Here is a 13,321-nt window from a genome sequence, read left to right as displayed (position 1 = left end):
CTGATCTTGAACTGGAAAAAATGCTGTCCTCTGTTGTTCTCCTAACTTTTAAAACAGAATTTCTAATTTATTCATTCTTCTAAAATCTGAGAGAAGATTTGTTTGCATTTGTTTATCGTCACTACTCACTGCCAGATAAAGGATGTGCATACCTTCAGACCACATGGATTTTAAGCTAGATTAGAAACAACAATCAGTAGTTTGATTAAATTGGAATTTTAAAGTAGCCAAACTGCATTTCAAAACCAAAACCAAACGCTCTGCATGTTGTTTATTGTTGTGATGTTAATCATGTTGTGTACAGTAATGATGTAATATAAGTATTTTGATATGTGCAAAGTATTTTTAAAAAAATATCTCTGGATAACACAGTAGTACCAGCAGCTGCCAGGAGAGCCCTTCAGTTCCATCTTCTAAGGAGAATGAGAAGAAGCTTTCCCGCCGTGAGAAGACAGCCAGCAGTGTTGAAGAGCAGGCTCAGACTGCTGCAGACGATTCCTTGCCCAGTGACAGTGTTTTGTCTCTGCCAGATGAAAAAGGTTGGCTGTACTTCTTAAGAGATAACAGAGAATGGCACAGTGAGATGGAAACCTTAGAGATTCTGCTGTGTTAGCTTAGCCACATGCTCACGTGCTGAACCTGCAGGCACAACACCAAATGTTTCAGCAACTCCAGGCATGTTTATGCCTGTGTACCTCAAATCTGTTAGGTCACTTGGAGCTGGATAACAGATGTCCTCTAACTCAAAATGACTCTCCCCTAGACACCCGTTTTTCTGCATTAGTTATCTCCCTGTCTTCCTGACCCCCCTAACATTAGTTAGATGAGACAGACTGAAATGGTGTTCATGGTGCAAAAGTGAGTGAAAAGCCTCTTCCCTGATTTTTCCCTCAGATTCCGCTTCTGTTGCAACAGAGTATTCCCTGAAATTTGATGAGTCCATGACAGAGGATGAGATTGAAGAAAAATCTTTCCGGTCTTTGCTGCCCTCTGAGAGTCATCGCAGAAATAATCTGGAGAAGAAGCGGGGCAGCCGTGATGATTCTGATGAGGAAGTGTCCCCAGACAAAACAGCTCTGTCATCTATCAAGGTAGATGAGGCAACCATACTTAAATTAAATTAACTGAGCTGATATGGTTAAGCTGATAAGCTTCAAGTGAGCTGTTCCTAGCTGTGTTTGCAGGGTTGAGGGTTCTTTTCCTCCCTGTGGTTCTCTGAGCATCTCAAAACAGAGATGTGTGAATCATGCTGTATGTCACTGTTGTACAAGTGTAATGACTTACAGAACAGTCCATCCAGGCCTCTACCTTGTGGCTTAGGAGTGACCTTTTGAGGCAGATTTTAAAAGCCCAGTGGGTTAAGTCCTCCGACTATACTAACACTTAGCTAGGAAATACAAGAGGATGCCTCATCTCTCTGGCCAAAGTGGTGACCTCCCAAAACTGTCACACAGCCCAGGGCAAAAAAAAGCTGTTCTGCACAAAGCTCAGAGGAAAAACAGCTTCCCTTCCTGCATCTATTTTTGTGCATCTGTGTATACACACACACAGACATGCACTTTGTAATTGAAAAAAAGCCATGGCATGTCTCTGTTTTTTCCATGCCAACTTTGTCTTTCCTTCTAGGAGCTAAGCATGCCATTCTCAGGAGGGCAGGATAGTTTCTCTAAGTTTACCATGGAGATGGTAAGACAGTACATGAAAGAGGAGGAAATGAGAGCAGCTCATCAGTCCTCACTGCTGCGGCTCCGGGAGAAAGCTCTCAAAGAGAAGACCAAGGCTGAACTGGCTTGGCTGGAACACCAGAAAAAGTAAGGCAGCTCCGAATATTATATATAACTGCTGACTAATCACTTCCTTCTACTTTTCAAGGTTTTGTTTCCACCTTACCACTCCCTTATTAAGTATTAATGGTTGAACTAAACTTTTGACATCAATATTCTGTGCAGTTGTTCCTGGGACACGGAAAGAACAGGACCCAGTTTATAAATGTGCTTTAATATTTACATTGAATGTGGTTTGATTAAGAATTTCACTGAAACAGCAGAAGAGCAGGTGTTTGTTGTCAGTTAGAGGAGATAGTTGCCAACCATTCCTCTACACATCTTAATTCAGGAAGATACAGAGCTGTCAAACAGTTTGACCTTTCTTTGCTTGGTGTGTGTCTGAGGTCATTTAAGTTGACTCAGGCCACATTTTGTGAATCTGGATGCATGTTTTACTTAGTAATTTGTTTCCAATCTAAGATGTGCTTTGGCATATGAAGTCCACTTGAAGGACCCACTGATACCTCTAAACAGCAGTGGCCAGATTTAATCAGTCATTTTCTCTGTATGAGAGTACCACTGTTCAGCAGACATTTTCTTACAATTTCTTGTTATTGTGGATTTGACAAAGGATTATTAGGTAGCGAGCCAAGTGTCTTTCCTTTTATGTTTCCCAAATGGTGAGTGTGTTACGTCTGCAGAGCTTTTGCCCATTTTTGTGTGATCTGCTGTTACCTGCACTGGCCTTTTTACTATGTGAGCAAACTGTGCAAAATATTCCACCACAGAGCATGCCAAGGATTAAGGTATATGCCCTTCTGCAGAGCAGGAAAAGTAAACTTTTTTTTTCACTTTAAAGAGTAAAAGGCCTGTTGTGCACTTTTTTCATATGACTTTATTATTATTTTTATTATAAAGTAATCTTACTACTTTATTTATACTTCTTCCTTTCATTCTATTTGCAGGCATTTGCGAGACAAGGGAGAGGATGATAAGATGCCTCCTATTCGAAAGAGGCAGCGTGGTCTGCTGCTGAGATTACAGCAGGAAAAGGTAAGGGATGCTCTCTAGGAAAGTGCTTTTGAAAGCCATGTGTACCCATTTAATGTTTCAGACACTGTAAATACTGGAATGGAGAACTAGCAGTGTTTCTTTTCTCGAAGTTTTATTTGCATTTCAGTCATATTCAGCATGTTGTTCTCAAGGGTCTTTCTCTATCTGTAATCTCATGATTGCGACTGAAGTATTAATTGATCTTCAGTTCTTTGTTACTGAAATTCAGCCAAGTTCCTTCCTCGTGTATTTGCAGTCATGTCAAACCCATAGCAAGGTCACTGCAGCAGCTTTGTGTGTGTTCTCAATAGAGGTCTGTCAGTGTTCTCATGCTGCACCTTTTACACCTAAAAGGCAGAAATTAAACGTCTCCAGGAGGCGAACAAGGCTGCTCGGAAGGAGAGGCAACTCATCCTTAAACAGCAGGCGGAGATCGAGCGAATCCGTCAGACTACAATGAAACTGCAGGAAAAACTGAAGTCTGCAGGAGAAAACAAGCTGGTGAGTGTTCAGCACAGAAGCTGGAGTCTTCCCTCTCCAGCCATGCAGCTGAAAGTGTTAATAGGAATGGAAAGCTACTGGATTAGACCTGTCACTTGGGAGTTTTGTCTGTCTGAAATGGTCTCAGCCCTTTATCTCAGGAGTTTATGTTTAATTTCTTTAGAGGATCTTAAAGGAAATGTCTTTGGAGAAGTTACAAAATGCTTTAAATGCACAATAGATGGTGACTGTTCATTCTCAAGCTGAACTAATGACTTTAGGAATGTGAGTTTTTTGATGCTTAGAACTCTCAGGCTTTGATTTTTGTTTGATTATTTGTCGGGCCCAAAGTACTAAATATAAGCACTAACCCTAAAACTTCCTGCTGTGTGTGGTAGTGTAATTATACTAAGTTTCTTGCATCTACTTTACAAGGTAGCTAAATGAGGTTTTGGTTAGTGACTGCCTCCTTAGAAAATTTTGAGAAGACACAAGTCTAATAGTAACATTATAGAAAAGATTGGTTTCTTGTTTGGGTAACTGAATTCTGGTGATTTGTTGTTTTGGTGGGGTTTTTGGGGTTTGTTTTTTGTGGTTCTGGATACAGTTAGGGGAAAACTTAAATTATGGAGAAAGATGGTGTGCTAAAAGCTGTGTGTCAAATAAAAATGAGTTTATGAAGTTAAATCTGCAAGTGGACAGATTTAGTATTTCATGTAATCTAGAGATTGCAAGCTAAATAACACAAATTAACACAATTTTTAAAGGATTTTGGTATATTTTTTTAATGCTTCTTTTTTTGTTTTAACCCTTTAATTGCAGGATCTTCCCAGTGAGGATGACATCAAGCAGAGCAATGGTTCCAGCCCACTTCCAACTGATGCAGAAACACGCAGCCCTTCCCCAATCTCCATCTCCAGCAGCGAGACCAGCAGCATTATGCAGAAACTTAAAAAAATGCGCAGCAGAATGGATGAAAAGTAACTATATATTTCTTTTCTTTTATAAAAGTTTGCTACTTTAATGGAACAAGTAGGTTTGGCCCACATCTGCAGTGAAAGTGGCCATCAGAAATATTGGCGGTGTTGATATCACATTTTGATCTGAATTACCTGAAAAACAGCTGATTTGAAGCATGAATAAAACTATATTAATCTTTGAATATAATAATTTAAAGGTTCTTGCATGATACTAAGATTCAAACATTATGGCAGACCATGTGGTCAAGGCTCCATTGTAGAAGATGTGGTTTAATATTCTTTGTACTTAATAGAGTTGGTAAAACACGTCAGCTTAAGAGATGTTAATGTTTGTAGGTACAAGGAATATAGCCAGGTTCTGGCTTTACAGCATACTTCTGAGTTTCTCTTGCAATGAGAGACCCGAAGTCAGATGGTCAAAATGGTGCCTGTATTTTGTATCTCCCCTTTTACCTTAAAGAGTAAAAAAATATAGGGAGTGAGACTCTGGAATTACAGTGCCAATTTTTATTTTGAGTTGTAAGGTAACTTATAACAGCAATTGTCTTATGCAAAAACTAGTAACTGAGTTTCAGATCTGACTCACAGAAAGACCTTGAGGTTGTCAGGTACGTGATTTCTATCTAATTATCCAGCTACTGAATTTTAATTTTAATTGCATTAAAATCAGCTAGGATTAATTCTTTAAACATTTTCTTTGTTAATGGAGGTGATATGTATGTGAATGAGAATATATGTGGTTTACAGGTTGGAAGAATGCTGAAAATGTTTCCAGATTAAATAACAAAATCTGTTTGCAGCTCCTGGCTCTGAAAACCTAAAATGAATCTCCTGATTTCACCTATGAATTTTTACATAAAAATTTTTTCTGCATCCTTTTGGTGTAGGAATTACTTTGTGTGCACAAAACATCCCTAACACTTTACCTGCTTGTGCTCATCAGTTTGAAGCCCTAAATTCTTATTTGAGACTAATTCATTGAAAGTCTGGCTTCTGCCAGTTGCCATAAGAAATGGTCCTTGCTTAAACAATTCTTTTGAGCTTAGAACCAAGATAGTCACTGCTCTTCAGTCCGTGTGGGTGATCTTAGGGAATGTATTTTCCCTTGAGGCTCCAAACACAGCTGGATAAAACATCACAAAGCAAGCAGTGCTGTGAAGGGCCAGCTGTCCTTGACTCCTTAGCAGCCTGTTTGCTTGCAATCATTTGAGAAGCACATTTCCCACTCGTGCATGTACTTGAGTATGATGAAAATAAAACCCAACAGCAGTAAGAGAGGCTTCGGTGTAAGTAGGAAAAGCTCAAAACACATTGTGGTTTCACAGCCTTTGTATCTAGCCTGAGTTGATTGCTGTTCTTTGATGCTGGTGGCATCTGATAAACTGAACAGCCAAAATCACTGATAATTAAAAGTTTCTGAGGTGTCCTATTTCCAAAACGAAACTCCTGGGATTCCAAGTTGTGTGAAACCACCCCATCATCATAGTGGCAAATTCTTGAAGTATCTTTTGACGCTGGTAAATGACTTAAGATGGGGACTTGAAAAGCTTGTGTATTGTAGGCCGTGCTGACTTCTGGGGTATCAAGAAAATAATTTTTTTCTTCTGGTTTGTTGTTGTTGTTTTTTTGGTGGTTTTTTTTTTTTTTTTTTTTTTTTTTTTAATTGTTGAAAGAGGGTCTTTTATCTTATTTTTTTCTCCACAAAACAAATCCAACAAATTTCAAATGGTGATTAAAAAACAATCTGCAGCTTATGAATTTTGAGATACAGTATTAATACTAAAAGAGATGACAAATGTACTTGTATATTCAAGACTTCCTTTGCCACTTCTTATCAGCTAGTGCCTTTGTGAATATTATTCTTGAAATCTTATTTTTTCAAAGTACCTTCATTTCTAAGCAACACTTAGAATTGCATAAAGACTTCTATATTACAAGGGATAGTAGTAGATATAAAGTATGTTCTACCTTGAAAGCTGTTTTAGTCATCAATTGATTATTATTTTATGTAGCTGGATATATTGCTCACCTGGAGAATACTTTTCCAAAGCTGGATACCAGGATTTGAGGTGGAACAAGTGGAAATTGTGTGTGACCTTTGTGGTCACATGTTTTTGGTTTTATGGTTTTAAAAGTCTTGGATTGTTGAATATGTTCAAAGGAGGGAGTATTTTGTGTAAGCGTAAATGATTCTCTAAAACTTGATTTCCCTCTGGTACAGTTTTTGCACACCTTTGGCAGGTGTTTTGGTAGTGATGGCAGTGCTTATTGATTGAAAAACACTGCTGACTTGGTATCATTTTTTTTTAATGTCCTGATTCGTAAAACACATAAAAATAACAGTAAGATGTTTGGTTTGGGGTGTAATGATAGCAAGCTGCCATTTGAGAGGAATCAGGGTGGGAAATAGGGTTCAAGGGAAGAAGCTGAATGATAAATACAAAGGAACTAAAGGAAGGAATTGGGAAAGCCTGCCCTGCTGGATTTGCTGTACTTCACAGCAAGGTGGATATCCTTTGGCCTCCTTACTTAGGAGGCAGCTTTAATATTTGTCTTTTGCTAAAAGGGGAATGAAAGAATAGTTCTGTTTTCATTTTAACTGGTGAGTCTGTGTAGCCTGCATGTGAACAGGAGCATGCTCTGTCAAAGAGAATTAACCACTTTCCCCTGGCTTTCCTTGCATATGCAGCATTAATGATAATCTGTGCAATAATGGATTAAATGCTTATTTTCATTTGCTTTTCCTTAGTGTGCTTCTTAGCTTGCATTGTAGTTGATAGAGCTGAATGGAGCATGGTATTTTTCTATAAATTTGATAATTCATTAGGAATTAGCTTAAAATGGTGATACTTTTAAGAAATACCATTTTAAGCAGAGCTGTACGTTATGTAGATTTTTTTAAAAAACAAAAGGTATTATTTTTCTGCAGTTAGTACTTCAAATTAAATATATGAGTGTTCTGAGATCAAGCCTGTACTTTGTTGCAAAAAATCCCAATTAGCAGCTAGAATGTGAATGGCAGGTATATCTTGGACTTTTCCTGGAACTGTTCATGTTTTGAAAGTAAATTATTTAATCTCTTTTTTGCTTTGCTCTTTCACTGGTGCTTACCTTACTGTAGAAATAATTTGGCTGAGGTTTCGCCTGGTGAAGAAAATGTGTTTAAAGTGTCAGACCAGCTAATTGTTGATATTGCAAAACCAGCATGCTCTTTAATACCAATAATACACTCCTTTGAGAGAATAGCATGACAAAGGGCAGGCTCAGATATGTTAACTGGTGCCTGTGGAAATCTGCATCAAATAATAAAACTCTCCAAAATTTAAAGAAAAATACAGTAGTGTGAAAGTAGTTTGTCTTTAATTAACAGAAAATGAAGTGTTATAAGTGTATGTTCTATAACCTTCTGCATAACAGTGTATAGTTTTTGTACTGCAGATGTTGGGTATTAACTATACAATGTTAAATGCAATTAATTTTAAAGTTCTTTGCCAGATGCTATCCTTTTCTCATTCTTTCTGCCTTAATTGCTATCTTAGTTTTAAACTCTTCCTCCTTATTTTGTAGACACTGCTCTCCTGTCCACTACTTCTTCTCTGTCTTTACGTCTCACCACTGGGCCTCTCTCAGTGTCTGTTTTCCCAACCTCCACCCCAAATTCCAGCTGTATATCTACAACCAATTGGTCAGGTAACTGTATATTTCTCCAGTGATAGCCTCTTTGATAGAGCATGCTCTGTTCAGTCCTAGAAAGTCCAGAGGTTCTTCAGCAGTGGATGTGTTTCCAGATCTTCGTCAGTGACATAGACAGAGGGATCACGCCACCCTCAGCACCAAGCTGAGCAGTAATTTGCTGGAGGGAAGGGATGCCATCCTGAGGGACTTGGACAAGCCTGAGGAGTGGGCCAGTGTGACCCTCATGAAGGTCAACAAGGCCAAGTGCAGGGCCCTGGGTCAGGGCAACCCTCACTATCAGTTCAGTCTGGGGAGGGAATGGATTGAGAGCAGTTCTTCAGAGAAGGACTTGGAGATGCTGATGGATAAAAAATTGGGTATGACTGCAGTGTGCACTTGCAGCCCAGAAAACCAACACTATTTTGGGCTGCATGGAATGACAGCAGGTCGAGGGAGGTGGCTCTGCTCCTCTGCTTCACTCTGGTGAGACCTAGCTGCAGTCCTGTGTCCAGCTCTGGGGTCCAGTGTGAGGAGGACATGAACATGTATGAGCAGGTCCGGAGGAAGCCACAAAAAATGAAAGAGAGGGATCACCTTTCCTATGAAGAAAGTCTGAGAAAGTTGAGCTTGTTCAGTCTGGAGAAGAGAAGGCTTCAGGGAGACCTTATTGTGCCTTTTCAGCATATACAGTGAGGTTATAAGAAAAATGGAGAGAGACTTACCAGGGCCTGTAGTGATAGGGCAAGGGATAATGGTTTTAAGCTGAGATGTTAGATCGAGATTAAATATAAGGAATTTCTTTGCCATGAGGTTGGTGAAGCACTGGCACAAGTTGTCCAGAGAAACAACCTGTCCCATCCCTGGAGGTGTTCAAGGCTAGGTCAGATGGGGCTTTGAGCAGCCTGGTCTAGCAAAAGGAGTCCTTGCCTGTGGTAGGGTGATGAAACTAAATGATCTTTAATGCCCTTTCCAGCCCAAACCACTCTAGGATTCTAATCTCTTATTCCTACTGTGTTCTCAGTGGCAGACAGTTCACTTTGCTCCCACTCTCTGGTTGCTACTTCAGAATAGCTGCTGAAACCTCATAGTTTGGGCTTATAGTAAATACACCTTAAAATGTACAAATACAGTTTAGAGCAGCAGGTTAATACTAATATTTGAAATGCATGGATAAAATGTGTGATGTTAGCACCAGGGAAACAGACTTTGAAATCATGCTGCTGTAATCTGAGTGCTGCTGCTTCCTCATTGCTCCCCCACATTTCGAGCTGCATAGATGCCAGATGTGCTTTTGCAATTTTTTTTTTCTGCTTTTGAGGATAAATGTGTACGCTTGGTGTTGCAACTGGAACCCTCTAGACTGCAGTAAATATTAAGGCAATGCATCTGCTATTTTGTGGCTCTGGCCTTGAAAACCCCAGGGTTATGGAAGGGTCTGCATCTTTGGCCATGCTGCTTTGATCCACCTCTTCCTGTGGGTTTTTTGTTGGAATCCTCTCTCTCTCCCATCACTTCTGTTGACTTATCTTTCTTATTCAGTATTCTTGTGTGGTAATTATTTTCATGGCAGTTTCATTAATTCTCCTGTTTGTGGTCTTCTGGGTTAATTCATTTGACATCTGCGTTTAAGGAGTCACGCACTTTTGAATCCCTTTATTTCAGCCTTTCTCTCGCATTTTATCTCAACTGGACTCGTCTCTCTCGAGATCCGGCAAACTGCAAAACTTTCTGATGAAATCAAACAGTAGAAACAAAGAAGAAAAAGCTGCTTTTTGCATTGAGGTCATTGCAATAATGACCTCCAGCACAAGTTCCAGATGCGAGATCTGCTGACTAATTGGTACCGATGTGTGTGTGAGAGTAAGAGTGGATAGATCTGATAGTGCTGGTGAAAGACACAACATTATCATGACTGTGCCTGTCATGTTTGTAATGCAATTGCTGTTGGTGGTTTGCTCTCTTAATGACACCAGCCTGTCAGTTTTGCGTAAGTGTAGATGATGTTTGTCTATAGAAAGTGATAAAATAGTGCATAAAATCATGCAATCTGTCAGCTTGAAGGTGGCAGATGTTCCAGAGATTCTGAGGTGCTTCTGTTTTTCACCTCCTCTTGTTTTGACCATCAGAAAGAAGATTGTGAGTGTCTCTAACTGGCTTCTGAAACTTTTCTCTTCATGTCATAACTTGCTCCCTTTGTCTGAATCTGTCTCAAAGAAGGACTTATCTGAATCTCAGCCTTTATGATCAACTGCCAGCTCACTTTTCCAGGGAACAGAATAAACACTAAGTGAGCGAAAGAGGAATGTCCCTTAGCAGGCGAGACCTGCATATTAGTCACTTGGCCATTCTTGTCTCTGTAAATAAAGGGGTTTTTTGAAACGTGAGAGATTAAAAAGCACAAATGAGATTATTATCTACTTTGCAGCTTAAAAACTTTGATGCTAAGTGCTTGGGTTGGCTTGAAAATTATAAGGACACTTGCAAAAACAAAGTATCACAAGTCTTTGAAGTCTGCCTTCTACAGCACCACAGCTTCTGTACCGATGGCAAACTCTCTCTAGCTGGCAAACTACAGAGCGATTCTGTGACATCTTAAAGCTTTCAGTGTAGGAGATGAATGGATTGATAGATACTCTTCTCCAGACTTGGCATGCCAGAGGAATTGTGTGCAACTGATGTTGAACTTGCTTCCAATTTACTGTCTGAAAGGTTAAGTGCTGTGGCTACTTCAGTGCTCAGAAATGAGACAGGAGCTGGCAGAGAGAACAAGTGTGTGCACACAAACCCATTCATACCTACAAAATACAGGGAAGGTTTTGTCAGTTCTAAGGTTTTGTGGATCACTTAAGAGCTCTTTGTCAGAAAGAAAATATCTGCGAATTTTCAGCTTTAATTTCTATTTCTTCCTAAACTAGCAGCCAGATATGTTAGTAGCTGTGAAGAAACAGTCTGGCATCATTATTCTCTTGATGCTGTCAGCTCACCAATTAACATTCCGAGTGTGCCAATCCATAAAGATGATGCTTCAAGGAAGAAGGATTAAAGCTCCAGGAGGACTATTAATATAGAATCACCTTCTCTTATAATAATGTATTTGGAAAAAAAAGACGGGGCAGCTGAGGTTACCATTTTTCTGTCATTGGGATTAGTGAAAAAGAGAACTTCATTTTCCAATGGTCACAGCTTTCTAGAAGGTTCCAGTTTAATACCACATGTACTTTCCATGTCCTGAAATTGTGAACATTTTCTGTTCAGTTTAGCACATAGTTTGTAACACTTTGAAAGATTTTGAAGGTTTTTTGAATGTAAACAGCCTGTTTACAGTATGATGTAGAATTCCTGCAGAGAAAAGAACCCTTGTCTACTTGTGGGGTTTTTGCAGCAGCACATCAGAAGTCTGGGAGATAGCAGTTATTGTGGATGTTATCCTAGAAAACAAACTGAACCACTGCAGTTGTGGGAATAGTGGCAGTGGAGCATCAGGGTGTTGGGAGCTCAGAGTGTGGCTGGCTGGTTTGCCATTGTGCTGTGCTCTCCTGTCAGGTTCCTCACCAAGCGGGAGCAGAAGCTGATGCAGCGCCGGCAGCACGCCGAGGAGCTGCTGGAGTGGAAACGGCGCCTGGATGCAGAGGAAGCAGAAATACGGCGGATGGAAAAGCAGGCTCTGGCTGCCTGGGACAAGGAGCTGCTCAAAACCAAGATAGCCAAGAAAGAGCTGGGGGAGCAGAGAACTGAGCCCAAAGGTAATGGGAACTCGGGGGAAGTGACACATGTGACAAGACTGAAGCATAATTTGGCACAAGGATTTCTTAGGTTTGCAGTTGTTTTCTTTTCTGATATTTTGATTGTTTTCTGGACACCCTTAGAATCTCAATTTCTGCACTGTTGCCCGTTTTACACCATAGTTGAATGTGTATTTCTCCTTTGCTGTATATCCTCCCAAGTGAACAGTGCAGCATAAGCCCCTCAGTCACTTCTACATACAGTTTTTAAACTGCGTTTCTGTCTTTCAAAGTAGTAATATTTCAGTATGGCATGATCTTTTGCTGGTAGTCTTCTGAACTTACTCTGTTAAAACTCTTTTCCCCAGTAGAGAGCAAAGTGTCTCTGCTTGTTAGCTTTAATACTGTTGGTGAGGATGGCTCCTGTCTGAGGCTGCTTTGCCATTGTCTGTTTTCAAAAAAGTGAAAGAATTTTTTTTTTCTTCCCTCTGTTGTTAATGTGACCTGTTTGAAATGTGTAGCTGTGGTAAAGTATGTTAGGATGTAATTAGTATAAATGATGCTATTGTGAGGAAAATTTGAATTCCCAGATGTTGGAAGCTACAGCTTTACAGTTCTGTCTTAAGTGGATCATGCTGAAGCACAGGGAACTGAATTGCAGTGAGAGAAAATTATTTCAGGGATTGTTCTATAAACATTTCTGTTTTACTTTTTTCCCTGCGTTGCTGAAAATAGGCAGCACATCCTTTGAATGTGCAAAGGGAATTCAGAGTAATACCCTATTACACTTGTTACTGAAAGCATTCATGTGGATTTTAGGCATTGTAAGACATTTTAAAGATGATATGTGTATGGGTCAGTAAGTTCCAATGAGCAAAAATTCACCACAAATGCTGAATTCTTATCAATAAGTGAGAAAATAGCCTTGCTTTGTACTGATTGTATCTACCAGTAAGCACTGGAGCACAGCCCTGCTTCAGAAGGAAAAGTCCTTCTCCCCAGCCTTTACTCAAACACTGAATAGTTCTCCATGGCTGCCTCAGTAATGCCATGACTCCTGCGGAACTTAGTAAACAGGAATATTGAAAACCCAAATTATTATTTTGTTTGTTGCCATTTGAGAGACTCATGATGAAATCATAACATTAAAATGTTTTCTGCAACTACTGTAAAGGAAGCAATCAATTCTAAATTCAAGATCTGGCCTGCAGATTATATGCTCCTCCATGACTTCTTCAGACTAATAGTGACTCTTGCTTCTGTATGGTCAACTGGAAGGACAGGTTTCCCCAATAACCTTTTCAGAGTGTGTTGTCTGGAAAATGTTAGAATATCCTGAAAACTTCTTTATTTTTGATATTCATCAATCACTAAAAATGTTGGGCAGTTTTCACAGATGCACAGAATCATTTGGAGTGGAAAAGGCCTTGTAAGGTCCTAAAGTCCAGCCTCTTACTGATACCACTTTATCAACTAGACCAAGGCACTAAGTACCACGTCCAGTTGTTTCTTGAGCAAAAATCACAGCTTTAAGTCATACTTCTCTGGTAAACAGGCTTGTTCTTGCTAAATATTTCACCATCAGTGTCTAGGTGAGCGAAATAATGCTTGTTTGACATGTACTGCTCGCAGTTACTACTTTATC

At 39.7% G+C, this 13,321-nt stretch overlaps 1 protein-coding gene across 2 annotated transcripts in view; it reads left to right on the top strand.

Moving 5' to 3' along the window:
* The window catches only part of CEP350 (centrosomal protein 350), a 67,436-nt gene that overhangs the window by 34,637 nt on the left and 19,478 nt on the right, over window positions 1-13,321 (top strand). Inside the window, exons 22-29 of one of the 2 annotated variants that reach the window (XM_066192138.1) lie at window positions 373-539; window positions 895-1,091; window positions 1,627-1,811; window positions 2,732-2,819; window positions 3,174-3,320; window positions 4,122-4,279; window positions 7,847-7,969; window positions 11,498-11,697. In XM_066192138.1, the coding sequence (XP_066048235.1) occupies window positions 373-539; window positions 895-1,091; window positions 1,627-1,811; window positions 2,732-2,819; window positions 3,174-3,320; window positions 4,122-4,279; window positions 7,847-7,969; window positions 11,498-11,697 (1,265 nt within the window). The remainder of the gene's footprint in view (window positions 1-372; window positions 540-894; window positions 1,092-1,626; window positions 1,812-2,731; window positions 2,820-3,173; window positions 3,321-4,121; window positions 4,280-7,846; window positions 7,970-11,497; window positions 11,698-13,321) is intronic. The other variant, XM_066192139.1, reaches the window with a different exon arrangement.

This window comes from Chamaea fasciata, unplaced genomic scaffold (genome assembly GCF_029207755.1).
Source record: "Chamaea fasciata isolate MVZ Bird 193981 ecotype frontalis unplaced genomic scaffold, bChaFas1.0.hap1 SCAF_10, whole genome shotgun sequence".
In the NCBI taxonomy this organism is placed as follows: domain Eukaryota; kingdom Metazoa; phylum Chordata; class Aves; order Passeriformes; family Sylviidae; genus Chamaea; species Chamaea fasciata.
The sequence above is the reverse complement of the archived record's forward strand: the minus strand, read 5'-3'. Positions and strand labels throughout refer to the sequence as shown.